This window comes from Mus pahari, chromosome 3 (genome assembly GCF_900095145.1).
Source record: "Mus pahari chromosome 3, PAHARI_EIJ_v1.1, whole genome shotgun sequence".
Taxonomy (NCBI): Eukaryota; Metazoa; Chordata; class Mammalia; order Rodentia; family Muridae; genus Mus; species Mus pahari.
This window is the reverse complement of record NC_034592.1, coordinates 62,143,050-62,160,270: the sequence shown is the minus strand read 5'-3', so window position 1 is coordinate 62,160,270 and position 17,221 is coordinate 62,143,050. Positions and strand designations below refer to the sequence as shown.

Sequence of the window (17,221 nt, the reverse complement as noted above, 5' to 3'; positions counted from 1 at the left end):
GGAGGGAGGGAGGGAGGGAGGGAGGGAGGGAGGGAGAGACATTGACAAACAGCTATCCTGATTGTCAAGGAATGAGATTATTTCTCCCAAAGGGCCCATCTCCTATGACTCTGTGCAGTTAACATCAACCCTGACCTGTGCAGAGATGATGGAGAAATGTCCAACACTTCTTTGCAGAGAAGGGAAATGCCCCTTAGCTTAGTAAACGTATCGGGGTCAATTAGACAAACCTTACTTACAGAATTATCCTTGTCCAAGAACTCTTTGTACTAACCAAAAGCCAAATTATAATGATTTCCAAACCCTTATGTTTCTTCTCCAATCTTCTCTCATTCCCCTCTTTTTCTCTCTGTTTCACTGACCTCCTCGTTTGTCCTTAAAGAAGCTAGAAACATTCCTGTCATCGGGCCTTTGCACTTGTGACCTATACCCTTTCCCAGATATCCATATGCCCTTCCTGCAACACCTACACACACACACACATGAAGTTTCCTGCACTTCCTCAAATCACACTACTGACTGGGAACCAGGTCTTCAATACTGGAGGCTTTGGGGGAAGCTTTCTATACTCAAAATGATCAGTCTGTCCCCTCTTTGCCCCTTTTTCTCTAGACTAGTGGTTCTCAACCTGTGTATTGCAACCCCTCTGGGGGTTGAATGGCTAGTTAACAGGAGTCATCTAAGACTATAAGAAAACACAGAGATTTACCTCATGATTCATAACAGTAGCAAATTTACAGTTATGAAGTAGCAATGAAAATAATTTTTTTAAATTTTCTTTTTTAAAAAATGATTTATTTACTTAACATGTATAGAATGTTCTGCCTGCATATATACCTGCATGTCAGAAGAGGGCATCAGACCTCATTATAGATAGTTGTGAGTCATCATGTGGTTGCTGGGAATTGAACTCAGAACCTCTGGAAGAGCAGTCGGTGCTATCAATCTCTGAGCCATCTCTCCATCCCAACAAAAATAATTTTATGGTTGGGGGTCATCCTAACATGAGGAACTGTATTAAATGGTCACATTATTAGGAAAGTAAGAGCCACTGACCTAGAGGGAAGTCCCAGCAAGGCCACATAAACACCGGCATTCCATGTGTTCTTCTGTAATCAGTACAAACAATGTGTCCCTCTAAGATGATAAACCACTCCAGTGGCCCTTTTGATTATTTTAAAAACCTATGGGGTGAGACACATATAAACTAGAAATAGATATTCAAGACTTGAATATGCAGAAATATGGTATTAGATGAAATTAGACCGTTAAAAATTTCAAATATATTTAAATTTTAGGCTTGGAAAACCTTGGTGTATGTTGTGGTTGTTTTAGAAATAGCAATAATCAATCCAAGTTTGCTCAATTAGCCCAAAAGAATGTTGTGTTCTCCTCTGCTCTTCATAACAAACTAGAGAAACAAGCAAGCGAGGAGTTCATTAGAGACACATTTGTGAGGCATTAATACGTTTAATAACTTTCATGATTAAGAAAAACAGCCTCACTTTAAAACAGAATGTAAGAAATACGGCCGCTGTGGGAACGAAATGCTTATTTTAAAACACGTATAAATTATAGTCCAGTATGCATATGTAGAGTCACGTTGAATCTCACTATCAATCACCAAGACCTCGTTAATTTCAGTGTTAATGGTTGAGATCCTCTGTGACAGACGAGTAGGAACTTAGAAAAATAGAAAAATCATTACCACGTGAAACTTTCTCCAAAGAAAATGGCTGTCTCTTTCTTCCTAATGACATTTATATGATTGAAGTGAATAGGCGTTTCCTGACAGTTATATAACAGAAATAAGCCAGTCCGCACCCATCTCTTATAATAACTTTTCCCATGGGGATTAGGATGGGTTTAATCAATGTAATAATATCTAATAATCAAATGTCATATGTGTCATATATGTTAAACAGTATCTAATATGCATATACTATAATCTCACTCGGAGATCTTATCTACCAACCACAACCTTCAAAATACAGAAAGGAACTAGGAAGTAATAAAAACACCAAATAAACCACAACATTCACATGGTAGAATTCACATACTGGGCTCATTTGCTCGGTTTTAGACACAATCCCTATGATAATCTTAAATTGCTATTTGTTTTGCTCATTCTTCATGATATCTGTTCTGGCCCACCATCAAGTTGTTCTGGCCCTCTTTTTTCAGGGTTCATGGTAGGGTTACTTTTCCTCCATGGTTAGAGTGTAAGAGACTTGTAAATTGCTCTTCTAGTGGTTTGAATAAGGATGCCCCCCCCATAGGCTCATATATTTGATTGCTTAGTAATCAAAGAGTAGCATTATTTGAAAGGATTAGGAGGCATGGCCTGTTGGAGGACGTGTGTCATTGGGGTGACCTTCGAGGTTTCAAGAACCCATGCCAAGCCCAGTGTCTCTTGCTGCCTGTAGACCCTGTTGTAGCTCTCAGCCACTGCTCCAGCACCTGTTCGCATGCCGCCATGCTTCCTAACATCATGACAATGGACCAAACCTCTGAAACTTTAAGCAAGCCCCCAGTTAAATGATATTTGTACAAGAACTTCTGTGACCATTGTCTCTTCCCAGCAATAGAACAGTGACTAAGACACTCTGGTGGGTGGAACTTAACTGGAAAGGGAAGGGAAGCTATTGTCTCCCTTTTATTCACAAGGAAACTGATCCTTGAGCTAAGAAATCAGGACAAAATTATAAGGCTAGTGGAGTGAGGATAATGAGTTCAAAGGTCAAGCAATTCTGCTTCCCAATGCTAGCATCCTAAATGGTGAGAATTAGGAAAACCAAGTTTGCCAACTGGACAGAAATGGCCAGTCTTGAGAATTCTTGCTGATCGTTCATTAAAGAACTACTTTACATAAACAAAATGAAATGCTACTTCTGATCCCACAGACAAGGAGACGATGAACTCATACTACAAGTCAACGGCCACTCGGTGATGAAGTCTGGTTTCTCTGCTCAGAGATTTAGTGGGCTCACACACGTGCCTGTGTGGCTTGGAAGAGCATGCTAATCAGATTGCCTTTGGAAGTCAACGCTTTATAGAAATATTCATTGGAACAGATTTCATAGTGTTCTTTTTTTAAAATCTCCATTTTCAATGGAATTAGGAAATGAAAAGAAATCCAGGCACAAAAAAAATAGTTATTAAAATAACTAAAGAAACATTTTTAGCCTTCATGAATGAAGGTATTCAGATTATACTGGGGCTTGGGAGAAGATGCAGTCAAATTTATCTTTTTCCTCTCTGCTTACACTCTGATACCCGACCGGTAGCCTTTGATAGAACAAATTCAGGCCATTTTAACATGGAAAATACATAGGTAGGCTTTAACCAGTGGTTTTCACAGAATTTTCCCCAAACTAGCCGCATCAGCTTGATCTGGGAACTTGTTAAACATGAAAATTCTCAGGCCCCACTCAGAGCAACTGAATCGGGAACTATCTGGTATATTCTAGAGTTTGTGTCCCACTGAATAACAAATGAGTTAAGGTGAACAGGGTTGGGGAGCTTCTTAAATATAATGAAGTAAGAATTTCATGGAAAGATTTCAGTGGAAACCCTTGACAAGCTGTCTTGGAACAGTACAGCTTATAAGAGAACAGCTATCGGCCACATCTATCAGTCAGAAGACGTAGGAAGCCACTCTGCGTGAGAAATGGAGGGAGTTCTGTTATTTTACATTCAAAATGTAAGAAAAAGGTGCAGAGACATTGCCTTTGACAGGTGGCCTTCTTACTCTACCCCATGAAATACGCTGGTTGAAGCCACATGGTTTTCACTTCTGGCAAGCGCACAGGTGCTGATGTTTAGTGACTTAATGGCAAAGGCAAACGACAGGGCATTCAACACTAAAGCATCAGTTCTGTCCGTATGCGTGAGCTGATGGGTTCTCATCGGGGATCCATCTTAAGGACTTATTTTAAAACTTAGATTGAGATTTGGAGTGAAGTCTTCAGTGTTATAGCTTAAATCTAGGTAATGAAATATTAACTAAGTTCATCATAGATTTGCTTCCAACAGCAATAAGCAATCAAGTAAGGTGAGGTCCCCACCTGAAATGTGTTCACCAGTGTATTCATGACTTTTCTGTTGCTGTGATAAGACACCATGATGAACGTAAGGAAGACGGCTCGTTTTTAGTCTGGAATGCTGTCCTAGAGGACTGAGAGCTGAGATGGCAAAGTGGAGGCGGTGTAACCCGCAGTGGGCTTGGTGGCCCGAACAGAAAGCTGAGAGCTCACACGGCAGAGAGCAAGCATGAAGAAGAAAGAGCAGACAGGCATGAGGCATTTAATCCCAAAGCCCATCCATCCCCAGTGATGAACTGTCTGCAGCAAGACTGCACCTCGCAAACCTTCCTAAACAGCGCCACCTACTGAGAACCAAAGATCCAAATGCCCAAGACCATGTGGGACAATTTTCACTCAAACCACCAGAACCAGGATGTCAAAAAAAAAAAAAAAAAAAAAAAATGTCCAAAGTGTTTAGCACAAAGATTTAGTTATAGAAGGCACACCATAAAAATGTGCTGCTATTAGCTTACTAAAGTCATCTACCTAATAAATATTTATTATCCCAGATTGAGCAGATCTAATTTATTACTTAAAATTTGAAAGTCAACTCCAAGGAGCTGGAGAGATGGCTCAGCAGTTAAATAGAAGCATTGACTGTTCTTCCAGAAATCTTGAGTTCAATTCCCAGCACCTACATGGCAGCTCCCAATATAACAGAATCCAATGGCCTCTTCTGGTGTGCAGATTCATCTAGACAAAGCATTCATTCATTCATTCATCCATCCATTCATACAAAGCACTCATGTATATCAAATAAATCTTTTTCCAAAAAGTTTGTCTCCATAGATTTTAAAACACATATGGCATACATTTTGAAGATAATGGTAACCAATTACATGGTGGACAGCTACCTGAAGTACCTCTTCAAACATTCCATCCCGTTAGACCACAGGGCAGTTTCTGAAATATTTGACAATAGAAACCAATCACTCTCCGTGCAACTGTTCAGACACCAAGTTTTAAATGCACTCAACTCTGTTTTAAAACTTCCGGGAGTATATGGGCCGTCACACAGCTAGACAAACACTCTGTCAGGTCATCCCAAGTAAATTGGCTTCTCTGCGAAGATTGCCGCCTTTCTCAGCTGGAGGATCACAGCTGGTGGCAGACTTTATTATGTCAGAGCCCATCAATAGAAATTATTTGGGATTTTGCTTCAAATCAGCTCAGCAAAATTGAGTGTCCTTTACTGTTCATTTGTCACCAAAAGCCACTTTGCCACCAGAGCCATCAATGTATCCTATCAGTAAGTAGTCATGCAGCCCCTTTCCAGGGAGACAGCCAGTCTGGACCCTCACCGGCCTTTGTTCTCCCACTCTGTGACGCGGTCTTCACACTCAGCTTCTCTGGTTAACTTTTCATTTCAGGAGCAAGTGGCTGGCCACCCAAACAACATCCGGGGCTAGAGCTCTGCCCTCAGCCACCTCAGGCTCCTAGAACTGCAAGACAAGCCTTTGGCTCAGGTCTCACCACACCAGGCAGAGCGCGAAGCCAGACACACTAGTCCTGACTGTAGCTCTGGGGGCTGCTCTTCTCTTCAAACAGAGTTAGTTGTCCTTTCCTGCTATGCAAACTCAAAACACAAAAGGGCTGACTGTCTCATTCTGCTTTCCTTGGGCCTAATAATGGTTTCATCTTGCTGCTTCAGTTTTGCTAGGAGCTAGTTCAAACCGGAAGTTAATTAAAGTGATGGGGTTCACCAGTAGTGATTTATCTGAGAAACTGTGAAGAATGTGTAAGTCAGAGGCGCTCATCAACAAAACTGAGTAACTAGTTTCCACTTCTAAATACTTTGTAAATTAACTGTGACACAGAAGATAAATCCATCCTGGGATAGAAGTTTCCTCATGAAAGTTTAATGTTAGTTCAAGCATCCCAAGGATCAGCTGTTTACTTTCCTGTGTAAGCTTCATACTAATTTTATTTAGCTGTCAGAAAAATTAACCACTGTGTATATTGCGGCCAAGCCCTCACAAGCTACTGACATTTTTCATACAGGAAGACAGTGTGGATCTTATTATAACATTTTGTAATTTTTTTCTTTCAAACTATTAAGACACGTTTAATGATTTCTTTTATCTGATCAAACATACTATTATCTAAAATGTATGTTGCACCTCAATCCTTGCTATGCAGCAGAAAGCTTAGAAAATTGTAATATTAATACAGGCTGGAATTATAGACGGATCCTTTAGCTTATTCAACAATGCTCAAAACTAATAGTGTATATGTCTTCTATGTGTTGTTGAATTCTGTTCTTAACTATAAGAATTTGCTTGATTTTTTTGGTCATCAACTGTGCTGTATAATTTTATGCATGTATAACAGTGATAATTTTCTTTTGAAGATCACTTGTGCTGGAAGTCATCAGAAATTACTTCTGTTCTTTTCCTGCAATTCTGCCACAGATGGGAGGTTAATGAGGTTATGTAGTCCTATTCATTTTTGAGGACTGCTATAATATAACAAAATACCACAGACTGGATGGCTCTAGCCCTGGAAATTAATCCCATATTTCTTGAGTCTTAAGGTCAAGGTCAAGATTCCAGTGGTTTGGTCTCTTTTGCAACCTTTGTTTTTGACTTACAGATGGTTGGCTTCTTCGTGTGTTCTTACATGGTCCTTCCTTACTCTATGTGCCATCTGTGTCCTTTGTCCTAAGGTCCTGTGCTTGTAAGCACACCATTCACATTGGACTGGGTGTACTCACAGGACCTCATTTTACCTTAATTACCCCCTCACAGATCCTGTCTCCAAATATGGCAACATTCTCAGAGTTAGGGAATTCAGTATGTGAATTTGGCGGAGTGAGAGACACAATTCAGCTCATAGCAAAAGCATTGTGGAAAATATTCAATGCATTTGGTAAACATCCAGATTAAACATTCTAAGGGGAAACTCACTGGGAGATATGGGGATGGACAAAGGAAGATGAATATCTTGGAACACAGCTGGGCATCATCTGTAGGTTTGCTCCTACTCCTGTTGACTTGGATCAGGGAGAAGTTGGGTGACCATGTGACAGGGTAGTAGATAGGCTTGAACTTCAGTTTAATGGTGAATCATTTTAAAATAAAAATTTCTCATTATGTAAGCATTTATTGCCCATATGAACTAGAGTTTTAACTAGTCCTTCCTGTATATGCCTTGTCTGACATTGTTACACATACTGCTCGGTTTATGCTCAGATATGGTGTCTGTTATTATTTCATCAAGGAAATAGCACCTTTTCAACCTGCTGATAAAGGAAGCCAGAAGAAAATGGGCAATAGAGATAATTTTCTTTTAAAATTATTTTATGTTTTAGATGTCAGTTCACCAAATACACTAAGTGGCAACTACGTGCCAAGCACACTCCTGAGGGCAGGGTCCATAGTGGTGATCACAACTAATGCTAATCATTGATTGCATGGTCTTGTCACTCAGCTTCTCATTGCCATGGTAAGTTACCTGAGGAGAACAAAGGCTCATGGTCTTATGGCCACTTGGCCTGACACAAGCCTGAGAGCCCAGGCTGGTGCAGAGATCTCAAATCAAGGTACCTGTGAAGAAAGGGGAGACAGGAGAGAGAAGCTAAGGACAAAAGGAGCCCTGCGGAGCCATGTCACCAGTGACCTGCTTCTTCCAATCAGGCCCCGCCCCCTACATTTCTACCATTTCCCTGTAGCACCACCAGCTGAGGATCAAACCTTCCACCCTGAGCTCTTGGGGACATTCCAGACCCAAACCACAATAATGGTACTTGAGCTCTAGGCAGGTGGAGACACTGGCCATTGTGGTGAGCGATGTAAAAAGCATTCTTTTCACTCAAAAGGATACAGGCATGGAGAAGTGGTTTCTTGAAGTGGTCAGGGAGGATCTCACTGAAGGCATGAGATCTAACCTAATGTCAAAAGGTGGATCCCTGCCAGGCAATGAGGGCAGAGGAAGCCCTCAGGTGCAGAAGAACTGGGTGGATTAAAGATCCGAAAGCAGGCAAGTGGGGTTGGAACAGACAGAAAGGGACAAGAGGCATTAGAGGAAGTTTAGAGGGTATCAACAGCCAGATGGTGCAGGACCTACTAGGTCCATGCACAGGACTGAATTTAGCCTGCTAGCCTAACACCTGTGAGTAATCTGTAGGCGGTGCCGGAGGAAATGCGGCAGATCTGTGGGAATCTGATGGTTTTCATCTTGGGATGGAATGGTCAGATTTTGGCATTTGCAAGTTTACTCTGTCTGACGGTTGCATGGAGACCAGAGACATTCGTTGTCTGAGCTGAGAGGTTATGATGGACTGAGAGGCGGAGATACAGGAAGAGAGGTGTCATTTGCTGTGAGGGAAACAGCTCAGAGGAAAAGGTCAAGGATAATCCTGAGGCTTCTGGTTTAAATAAATTGCTGGATAGGGCGCTACTTATGGAGTCAAGAAAGACTGAGAGAAAAGATTTGTGCTGGGCCTTAGTTTTCCTTTGGTGCTGTAATGAATCTACAATGCAGTGAATGAAAATAACACATGCTTATTATGTTGTAATCCTGGAGGTCGCAAGTCTACCCGAGATCTTATAAGGCCAGCATCGAGATGTAGGTCTTTGTTCCTGTGCAGATGCTAACGGACAGTCTGGGTGCCTGACTTTTCTACCTTATGGAGCTAACCTTCCTCGCTGTGGGCCATCTTGTACCCTTCCCTGCCTAGCCGAGACTCACACTGTGACACACTGTGTCACTCTGGTGTCACTCTGGCTCTTCCTCTCTCCATCCTTACACTTGGAAGGACCTGTGGATTCACTAAACCCAAAAAGTTATTTTTCAATGTTAACTCCCTCTGTGGACAACTCCTCTTTGCAATCTAACATAACGTGTTCACGGAACCAGCCTTGTGCAGTCTATGTAAACGTCCTGTGAGGTGGCACTGCAGAGTTCTGTTTGTCTAGTACACGCGTGTTGAGGCATGTTAAACTTGACCTGCCAGCGAGTCAGCCAAGGAACTCGCAATGGTGGCCTTCGCCAGTGTTAGTGACAAATGCAGAGAGGTCTGCACTAAATGTAGTTGTCAACACAGACATGCTGTGGAAAGCACGGGGTGATGTCACAACCCTGAAAGAGAGGACAATCCTACAAAGCTACCGTGTTTCAAGTGAAAGAGGAAAGACAAAGAAGAAAGCAACAGAAAGACCAGAGAAATGGGATGGAAACCCAAACAACGTCCCCCCAGGGAAGCACAGACTGAAGCCTTAAAGAAAGAAGGGAGGGGCAGTTCTTGGTATTCAGTGACGCCGCCACATCCGCACATCTATCAAAGGACTTGCTCACAAGAACTTGCAAGTTTGCATCAAGGCTTCAGTGCAGAGATGAGGGTGACATTGAGACTGATGAAGGTGGGGGTGGTGATCATGATCACAGATGACGAAGTTCTATGTGACATTAGCAGTACATGTAGATGCTTTTAAAACCAGCGAGGCAGGCCTAGTGAGATAGCTCTATGTATCAAGGCCCTTGCTGCCAAACCCGATAACCCGAACTTGAGACCCAAGACTTACATTGTGGACAAGGAGAACCAACTCCCGCAAGTAGTTCCCTGGCCAACACACACACACACACACACACACACACACACACACACGCACACGCACACGCACGCAAGTTCATCCTTTTTGGTCACAGTCTTTGCATTAAGAAGCTGCGAGTGTAGCAGATCAGTGTTGTGCATTAGCCCCAGCCAGAATGTGACACCTGAATGGGTAGAGAAGTCATTGGCTTTCATAGTTCCATCCTGTGTATGTAACAAATATAAAAAGTCAGCAGAGAAATAACTCCCCTTGGCCTTCCTAGATGCATCTGAGTGCAGGTTTGGGCAGCACATGTAAAGCTACAATGACACCGAGATTGGCAAGATCTCTGTGCAAAGATGATTCCCCAACTCTTTCTGTACTCTTTCCTGGCACATGCAAGGCCCTGGGTCCAACCCACAGCACTTGTCTTAGTTATTTGTCTATTGTTGTAAAGAGATACCATGACCAAGGCAATTTACAGAAGAAAGAATTTATAGTGGTTTATAGGTCCTGGGGATTCAAGTCCATGGTCATCATGGCGGGTAACACGGCAGCAGACAGACCCGGCGTGGCACTGAAGCTGTAGAGAGAACTCACCTCACACACAGGAACAAGGCAGAGAGAAAGAGCTAGCTGAGAACGGCTTGGGCTTTCTAAACACACCTCCTAATCCTTCCTAACTGCATACCAAACAAGCTAACAAGTCTATGGGGGCTATTCTCATTCAAACCGACACAGCATTGAATAAGGAATCCTCCCTCAGTTTACAAAGTCCTTTTTAGATCTAAAAAGCAAGAAGTGCTTTGAAGAATTATGCTAAAACCACCCTTAGAAACCCTCGGGATTTCTCTGTCTGGAGTAACTTGATTCTCTGTCTGGAGTAACTTGATTCTCTGTCTTGGGGGTCCTGGGGATTGCTAGTGGGAACTTGTTACCCTTCTCCAAGTTCACCCTGAGGGCTTGGAGCTGCAGCAGTGAGTGAGAATTCCTTCCTGTCCACCCAGGTACTGGACCTTTCAGGAAAAGGTGGTTGAAAGATTCTTGGAGTCAAAAATGGTAGCTCATAGAGTTCCAGCACTTGGGAGGCTGAGGCAGGAGGATCATCCAAGTTTGAGGTCAGCCTAGCTATGTCATGGATTCCAGGAAAGTCTGAAATATCATATGAGATTCTGTCTCAGAAAAGCAAAACAAACCAAATGTATTCTGAGCTCTGAGTCCCACCATAGGAGATAGGAAGTTTCATAAGAAGATTCAAAGCCAAACCCAAAAGCGTCTTGATTTTATTATTTGTTAAGTTAAATAAAATAAACAAAGAAAATGTGATAGTCCTGAGAACATACCCAAGGTACTGATTTCCTTAAGCCTTAGCCTTGCCCTATGTACAAAACTAGTTTGATTTATCATAGATCTAAACATAAAGAAACAAACAAAAAAGTTCTGGAAGACAGTGCAAGTTGTACACATGTTCGCGCGTGTAATTTTTATGCTTCTTAGAAAAGACACATGAAATAGTAATCATAAAAATGAACAAATATACTAAATCCGGGCGGTGGTGGTGGCACATGCCTTTAGTCCCAGCACTTGGGAGGCAGAGGCAGGTGGATTTCTGAGTTCGAGGCCAGCCTGGTCTACAGAGTGGGTTCCAGGACAGCCAGGGCTATACAGAGAAACCCTGTCTCAAAAACAAAACAAACAAACAAACAAAAACATAAATCAGAATTTAAAACCTCAGTTGATTAAAAGCATAACGAGGCACACTGCCATGCCTGAGGTTTCAGCTGCTGAGAGACAGGCTGGGCGATATTCAGGCCAGCCACAGTAGCCCTCCTCTTAAAAGAAGCAACAAACGTGTACTGCTACACTAGACTGGGGAGCAATGTTTGCGAATATATGCACATCTATTATAGAACTTAATTCTAAAATATACGAAAAAACGTTATACCTCATTTATAAATGAGTCGTATGTGAATTATAATTGAAATGAAATTATAAATGAAAAAGAAGCTAGTGTTACGCGAGCAGAGAGCCTTAGTCTGTAATAGTTATTTGCTTCACTGATTCAAATAGTTTTAATTTAGTATTGTTAATAGGTTTTCTTTTTATTAATAATAAAGGAAGTGGAAAATTGATTTAAGGAAAGTGGAAGCATGCCTTGGTACCATGCTAAAAAAAAAACTGGCTGAGCACCACCTAGTGGCAGCGATTTGAACTGCAGTTTTGGGGGTTGGTTTTGATTTCTTTTGTTAGCTGCTGATTTTAAAGACTTAATATACAAAAAGGAACTTGCACACACTAAGAAAATCTAAGACAATAGTAAAGTTAGAGATTACTTTAATAAAATAGAACCAAAATTACAGGATGTTATCGAAAAAATACTGCATCAGCAAAGATCATAATATATGATACCAGGCAAATACATAAGGGGTTGACTTTTTAACTAACTATTTATATAATCAACATAAGGTAATGTACATACATTATGTATGTAATAACATAAGTAATTGTATGCCAAATAATAGACATATACTCTTGCATTAAATTCTCCTAAGAACTCTTTGAAATACAAATCCACCCCAGGTAATAATGTTACAACTAACATTTTGCTGGTGGAAACTTGTTTTGTTGTTAATAAGCAAATCTAACAAATGTTATTTATCTCACAATATAATGTTCTTGTGGGTCCCTTCTGAAAGTGAAAGGGAATTGGGAAAGCTATAAAGAAAAGAAGTAAAGAGAAGGAGAACCATGGTCACCATAGGAGACACAGTATTTACTTCCAGTAAACGTTACAAGGTTTCATTTGAGCGTTACAATATTCTGCCATCATGTTCTTTGTTTCATACACACCTATGAACTCCGCTGCGCTGCAATTAAGTTTCAAGAAGCTGTTACAAGCTTTCCAGTGTAATATAATCTTTTCCTATTGAAAATAATAGAAAAATGCCCTCCCACCTGGGGTTTCAGGTGGAGCCTCTGATATTCACGAACAGCTGCTGTTGAACACAAGGTGGCTCGATAGTAGTGTGACTCTGTCACTTTACAAAGGAGATCCAAAGAGCCCAAGCAAGTTCACAGAGCTGTGAAGTAATGCTCTGAAAATGTGCCCGCACATACTGTATTCAGCCACTGGGAGGCGCTGTCTCCACAGCTGTGTGCTTTCACCCGAAGCAGCTTTTCTCAAAAGTTCTTGTCAATGGCTTATTAGGTTGGCATGTTGTGACATTGCTATACCATCTAAAGCAGAGTTCTAAGGCTAATTAGATTTGGAAATGCTGAGCTACCGTTCAGAGGCGAACTGGGATTCTCCAAGGTTGGAAAGTACAGAAAGATTTAATGGGTCCCTAGGCTCGAGATTAGACTTGAGAATGTTTGATTGCATGTAACATGTAAAACGCATGCTTTGTATACAGGTGTGTGATACATGTATGTGTTTGCCTGAAAATGTACTAGTACTAGCTAGCTTAACACCCACACACCTACTTGTGCTGTAAAAGAAGAACCTACCCAAGGGAGCCCATCGGGAAGTATTTTCTTTGCCTGTACTAGTGTCTAGAACATCTGTGGTTATCACTTCATAGACACTAGAGTTGAGTACACCTCTGGGCATCACAGGTGAATCCCACAGAGGGAAGATAGATAGATAGATAGATAGATAGATAGATAGATAGATAGATAGATAGATAGATAGATAAGGTAGATAGATAGATACATACAGATACAGAAATTACATTTAACACCCCCCCCTCCGTGTCAGTGACTTGGGATATGGTGATAAACCATGAAAACTGATTTCTTGTTTGCATGATGTCATCAGGAGCAAGTTGGCCACAGCTATACAAGAGTGTTTCCTTCATGTCTCAGGCTGCAAAATTAACCCTCTCTGATCACAGTCTTCTAATAATTGAGAAGAGAGCTGGTGCAACCATGTGATTGCCTTTAAGAGTCACATCTGTCACTTTCCCTAACATCCCTATGCACAATAAAGATCAGACTCTAAGGCTAATGTCAGTAGGGTTAGGTATATAACCCTATTGTCACATGGGTCACCAGTACAGAGCTATACAATCTTTCCAGTGTGTTTAACAACAAGTGGGAGTAATGCAGCAAATGGAAGTGGGGTCAGCAACCAACAGTATCCATCATAGCACACACACACACACACACACACACACACCTATTACAGAGCATTTCTCAGGAGAGGTACTCACATCCTCTGGTGACTGTGGTCGTGACCTGCAGCATGTTCCTTTGAGAATACCAGTGTAACATAGTCAGCCTTCAGACTGTGTCACAGACGATTCTTAGTAGGCTCAGGTTCGACATTGAAGACCACTGTCAGGTCAAGGTGGTGTATGTGAGCGAAGCCCGTTTTCTGGGGAGGAGGATTTGAGGCAACCCTATCTTGTCCATTGCTGACATTCTGTCCTCTTCCCCATCAGGTGCTGTCATACCATGCCACGTGTTCCAAGGCTGAAGTTGACAAGTTTAAGGTAAGGAAAGTTGCACTGTTAGCACAGAAAGTTAAGTTCTGTCTGACTCTGTCGTCCTTCTCACTGGGAACATGAGCCACAGTCCTGGGCAGAGTGGTTTAGAGTCCTTTTTTTTTTTTTTTTTTTTTTTTTTTTTTTTTTTTTTTTTGAGAGGGGTGAAAGAATTACACAATGGAATAGTCCCTGTGTGGCTTGCATAAGTCAATATGTCTTTCCATGTGTTGAACCTATAGATACAGGGTGGGGGCAAGAGGAGTTGGTTTAACAGGGTGAGAACTTGGACGCCTGACTTAGGTTCTGGTTTTACTTCTGCCTTACTTAAAAATTTTAGAGCCTTATTCTCTTCTTTATCTATAAAACTAAATCAAGAGATTAGGATCATAGTAACTAACATTTATCACATGCTTACTGTATGCCAGGAACTCTACAAGGCTTTTGCATGTATCGGTCCACCTTAACCTCACAGCCCTGTGAAGGGCTATGCACACTATTTTCCAGTTGAGCAAGCTGGAGAGACACCGAGTGACCACTATAACCAGTAACAAGGATAAGAACTTTGATGATCCACTCCACCACTGGAGGTCTTAACCATGTGCCTCTTTGCTGCTGGGGTAGCCCCCAACTGGCTCCCTGGGCTAACCAGTCTATGAATGAGTTTAAGTTCAGGGTGACCCCCACCTGGTTCCCACTGCCGACGAGTCTATGAATGAGTCTAAGATGTTCCTTTGTATCTTAGTTACCACTGTTTCTTTAGGTGTGGTTCAGAATACTATCTTGTCTCCTTGGATTCCTACAAATCGTTTTTTTTGTTTTTGTTTTTGTTTTTTGTTTGTTTGTTTGTTTGTTTGTTTTTAACAACAGCCACAAAATAGGAGCTGTAGCTCAGTGGTATAATACTTGCCTACCATGTTTGGGGCCCTGGATTCAATCCCCAGGACTTCAGGAAACGCATAAGAATGTTGGGAAAGTGGTTTTTCTCCTTTTAAAAGCTTTGTTCTTTGCGTTTTTCAATTCTGTTTTAAAGTGCTGAGAATTATCAGGAAAAGCCACCGCATGTATAAGAAATATCCTATACTGTGATGTTAGTACATGATGTTGCTTGCTGCTCTCCTAGGAGTCATATCTGCATGTAGATCCATTTTATTCTCATAGGGAAAGAATGACACAGAGACCTTTTGTTCTGATAGTCATATTAGAATCGAATCATCTGAACTTCTAAAGAGAACAAAGAAAGACCCTGAGTACAGGCATAGAATTCCCCAGGAGGGCAAGGTACACTCAATAGGTATGTAATGAGTCGTTACATGAGACAGATGCTTAAGGAAAGGCCTTAGAGTGGTACCCCAACTGCTGCCTCAACCCCAGGGAAGAGCAAAGCAATCGAATCCACAGTTCTCAGTGCCTATTTGTTGTAGCGGCAAACATCTTACATACTCTTTTAGTTTGTTTTTGTCTCTGCAACAAAATACCTAAGACTGTGTAATTTATAAACCATGGAGGCTACTTAGCTCATGCTGTACAGGTTGAGAAACCCAAGGGCATGACTGACATCTCAGCATCTGATGTGTGTGCATGTGTGTGTGTGTGTGTGTGTGTGTGTGTATGTGTGTGTGTGTGTGTGTGTGTGTGGTGTTGGCTTCTTGCTTCANTGTGTGTGTGTGTGTGTGTGTGTGTGTGGTGTTGGCTTCTTGCTTCATCACAACATAGCAGAGGGCATCATGTTGCAAGATAGAGCAAGCACTCCAGAGAGCTGCTCTGAACCCTAGCTTCCCTTTTGGTAAGCCACAGATCCATTCATTCAGAAACCAAGGACCCTCAGGACCCACCCATCTCCCGAAGTCTCACTCATCAACACCGCTGCAGCGAGTGCAAATTTCCAACACATGGAATTTGGGCATTTTAATCATGGTATATGTTGACTAGGATATGAACTCCATTATGGCAGAGATTTTTCGATATTTTCTTCATGGTTCTATCTCTACTGCTTTTCAAAGGTCTTGGACCACAGTGACACTCAGTAAATGCTTAGTGAATAAATGAATGAGTGAATGGATGAATGAATGCAAAGAATATCAGCATTCTAGATCTTAAGGCAGTTAGCCTTCAAGAAAATATTAAAACTATAATATGAAATTATTTTAGATGACAATTTAAATTGAATTTTATTTAATGTATACAAAATATTTAAAGCTTATTTACCTTAGTAAAATTTAGTATTTGTGCATCAAAACACCATATATTATATGGTAGATCTGTAAAAATTTTATTTTATCTGTAAGTTTGGATAGTTAAACAATAAGGCAAAGGTTTTGTTAGCTAGAAATTTGCTTAATGGAAATACCCAGCTCTTATAAAAAGATAATATCACATTCTATTATTTCATTTTTGCTGCTATTATGCTTATCCTTATTGCCAAAGCAGGGAAGTAACCAGAAAGAAGATAGCAAAATGCATAATGAACTAAATGTGACCGTAAACCTCACCCACAGCAACCTCCCAGAAACACAGCAAGTCACACATGGTCCGGAGCTCTCTGCTTTGTGAAGGTCACTAGCCTGCATTCAGGTTTCATACTTTGCTTTAGAGCAAACAGAACTCCAGTGTCTTAGAACACACCATGCTCTTCTATTATTAGCTCCCAAACATTCTAAAAATATGAAGTATTTAAATTTGAGAACAAAGGGTTATTTCATCTTAAAACCATCAAGATTACTAACTGAACTGATTTATTCCAGATTTTATCCCAAAAGATATTAGCTGGTATCCTATTATAACGTAATTTAGATATAGTAGTAATTTTAACCAAATGGGTTTTCCTTGATATATAAAGTAAATAAAACATTATCCTAATTGATGGCTTGTGTCTATCGTAACTGCAGCAATAACATTAAAATATAGTGTGCTTAGAATAATCCTGTGTATAGTCATGGGACATTTATGAAAACTTCAGACTCAGTTGTATACAGCTAAGTAAATAACTGAATAAATACTTTATTTTCACCAGTATATACAGACAAGACACATATGCATACAACTGTGTTGTAACATATTATCTTTAGTGCATTTGAAAGTATGCATAGTTTTCTTTTAAACAGCATAGAGATTTAAATCT

At 40.9% G+C, this 17,221-nt stretch overlaps 1 protein-coding gene across 1 annotated transcript in view; it reads left to right on the top strand.

Annotated features, from left to right (window-relative positions):
* The window catches only part of Pde11a (phosphodiesterase 11A), a 342,530-nt gene that overhangs the window by 205,560 nt on the left and 119,749 nt on the right, over positions 1–17,221 (top strand). The window contains exon 10 of the mRNA XM_021192546.2: positions 14,059–14,109. Within this exon, the coding sequence (XP_021048205.1) occupies positions 14,059–14,109 (51 nt within the window). The remainder of the gene's footprint in view (positions 1–14,058; positions 14,110–17,221) is intronic.